The following is a 692-nucleotide window of genomic DNA, read 5'->3' on the forward strand; positions in this document are numbered from 1 at the left end:
TATAAGAAGTAACATAGAATAGTGAAATAGAAATATATTGTTGAATATCCTTACAGGTCTCCAGCAGAAGCAAAGGACACCAACACTGGAGAAGGAGCTGATAATGAAGGGAACCTCCTTGTTCGAATCATGAAGAAAAAAGGACTGGCCCCCAAGGCAGAAGTTCAGCCTCAGAGGTATGTAACAGGACTCATCTGCATCAGTTTGTGTTTATACTGAAAGTGTTTTAAGCATTATTTAGACTTAGTGTTTTGGGATTTACTACTTATTATGGATAGAAACAAAACAATTTGTGACAATTGAAAGGAGCTTAAGAGGAGGATTGATTGACTGTATTCAGAGAAAACTTTACATGCCACTTCTATTTATTTACTTATTCAATGCATATTTCCCTCCTAGATTCCAGTCATCCTGTGCATGGGCTCCTGAAGACATGTCACCAGTGAGGCCAAATGGTGTCAACAACAGCCTCTCCCCTATTGTAGGTCCAACACTAAAGGCTGTGGGTAAAGGCAGCAAGAGCAGTCAGAGCTGGAGGGAGATTGTCAGTTCTCTGCCACAACGGGAGGTAAATTGATAGCTGTTTTAAACTTTGGGCTTTGGGATGAATTATCCTGTTTATAAAAATGTTGATTTATAAATAAAGAAATCCAGTTTTTATATTCTTGCTGTAACATTTGATGGGATTAAGA

At 38.4% G+C, this 692-nt stretch overlaps 1 protein-coding gene across 1 annotated transcript in view; it reads left to right on the top strand.

The window, feature by feature from the left end:
* LOC119585778 (PCNA-interacting partner-like) overlaps positions 1-692 on the top strand; it is a 9,518-nt gene that overhangs the window by 8,325 nt on the left and 501 nt on the right. Inside the window, exons 11-12 of the mRNA XM_037934492.1 lie at positions 57-176; positions 400-568. Coding sequence (XP_037790420.1) covers positions 57-176; positions 400-568 — 289 coding nt within the window. The remainder of the gene's footprint in view (positions 1-56; positions 177-399; positions 569-692) is intronic.

Source organism: Penaeus monodon, chromosome 20 (assembly GCF_015228065.2).
Source record: "Penaeus monodon isolate SGIC_2016 chromosome 20, NSTDA_Pmon_1, whole genome shotgun sequence".
Classification (NCBI taxonomy): Eukaryota; Metazoa; Arthropoda; class Malacostraca; order Decapoda; family Penaeidae; genus Penaeus; species Penaeus monodon.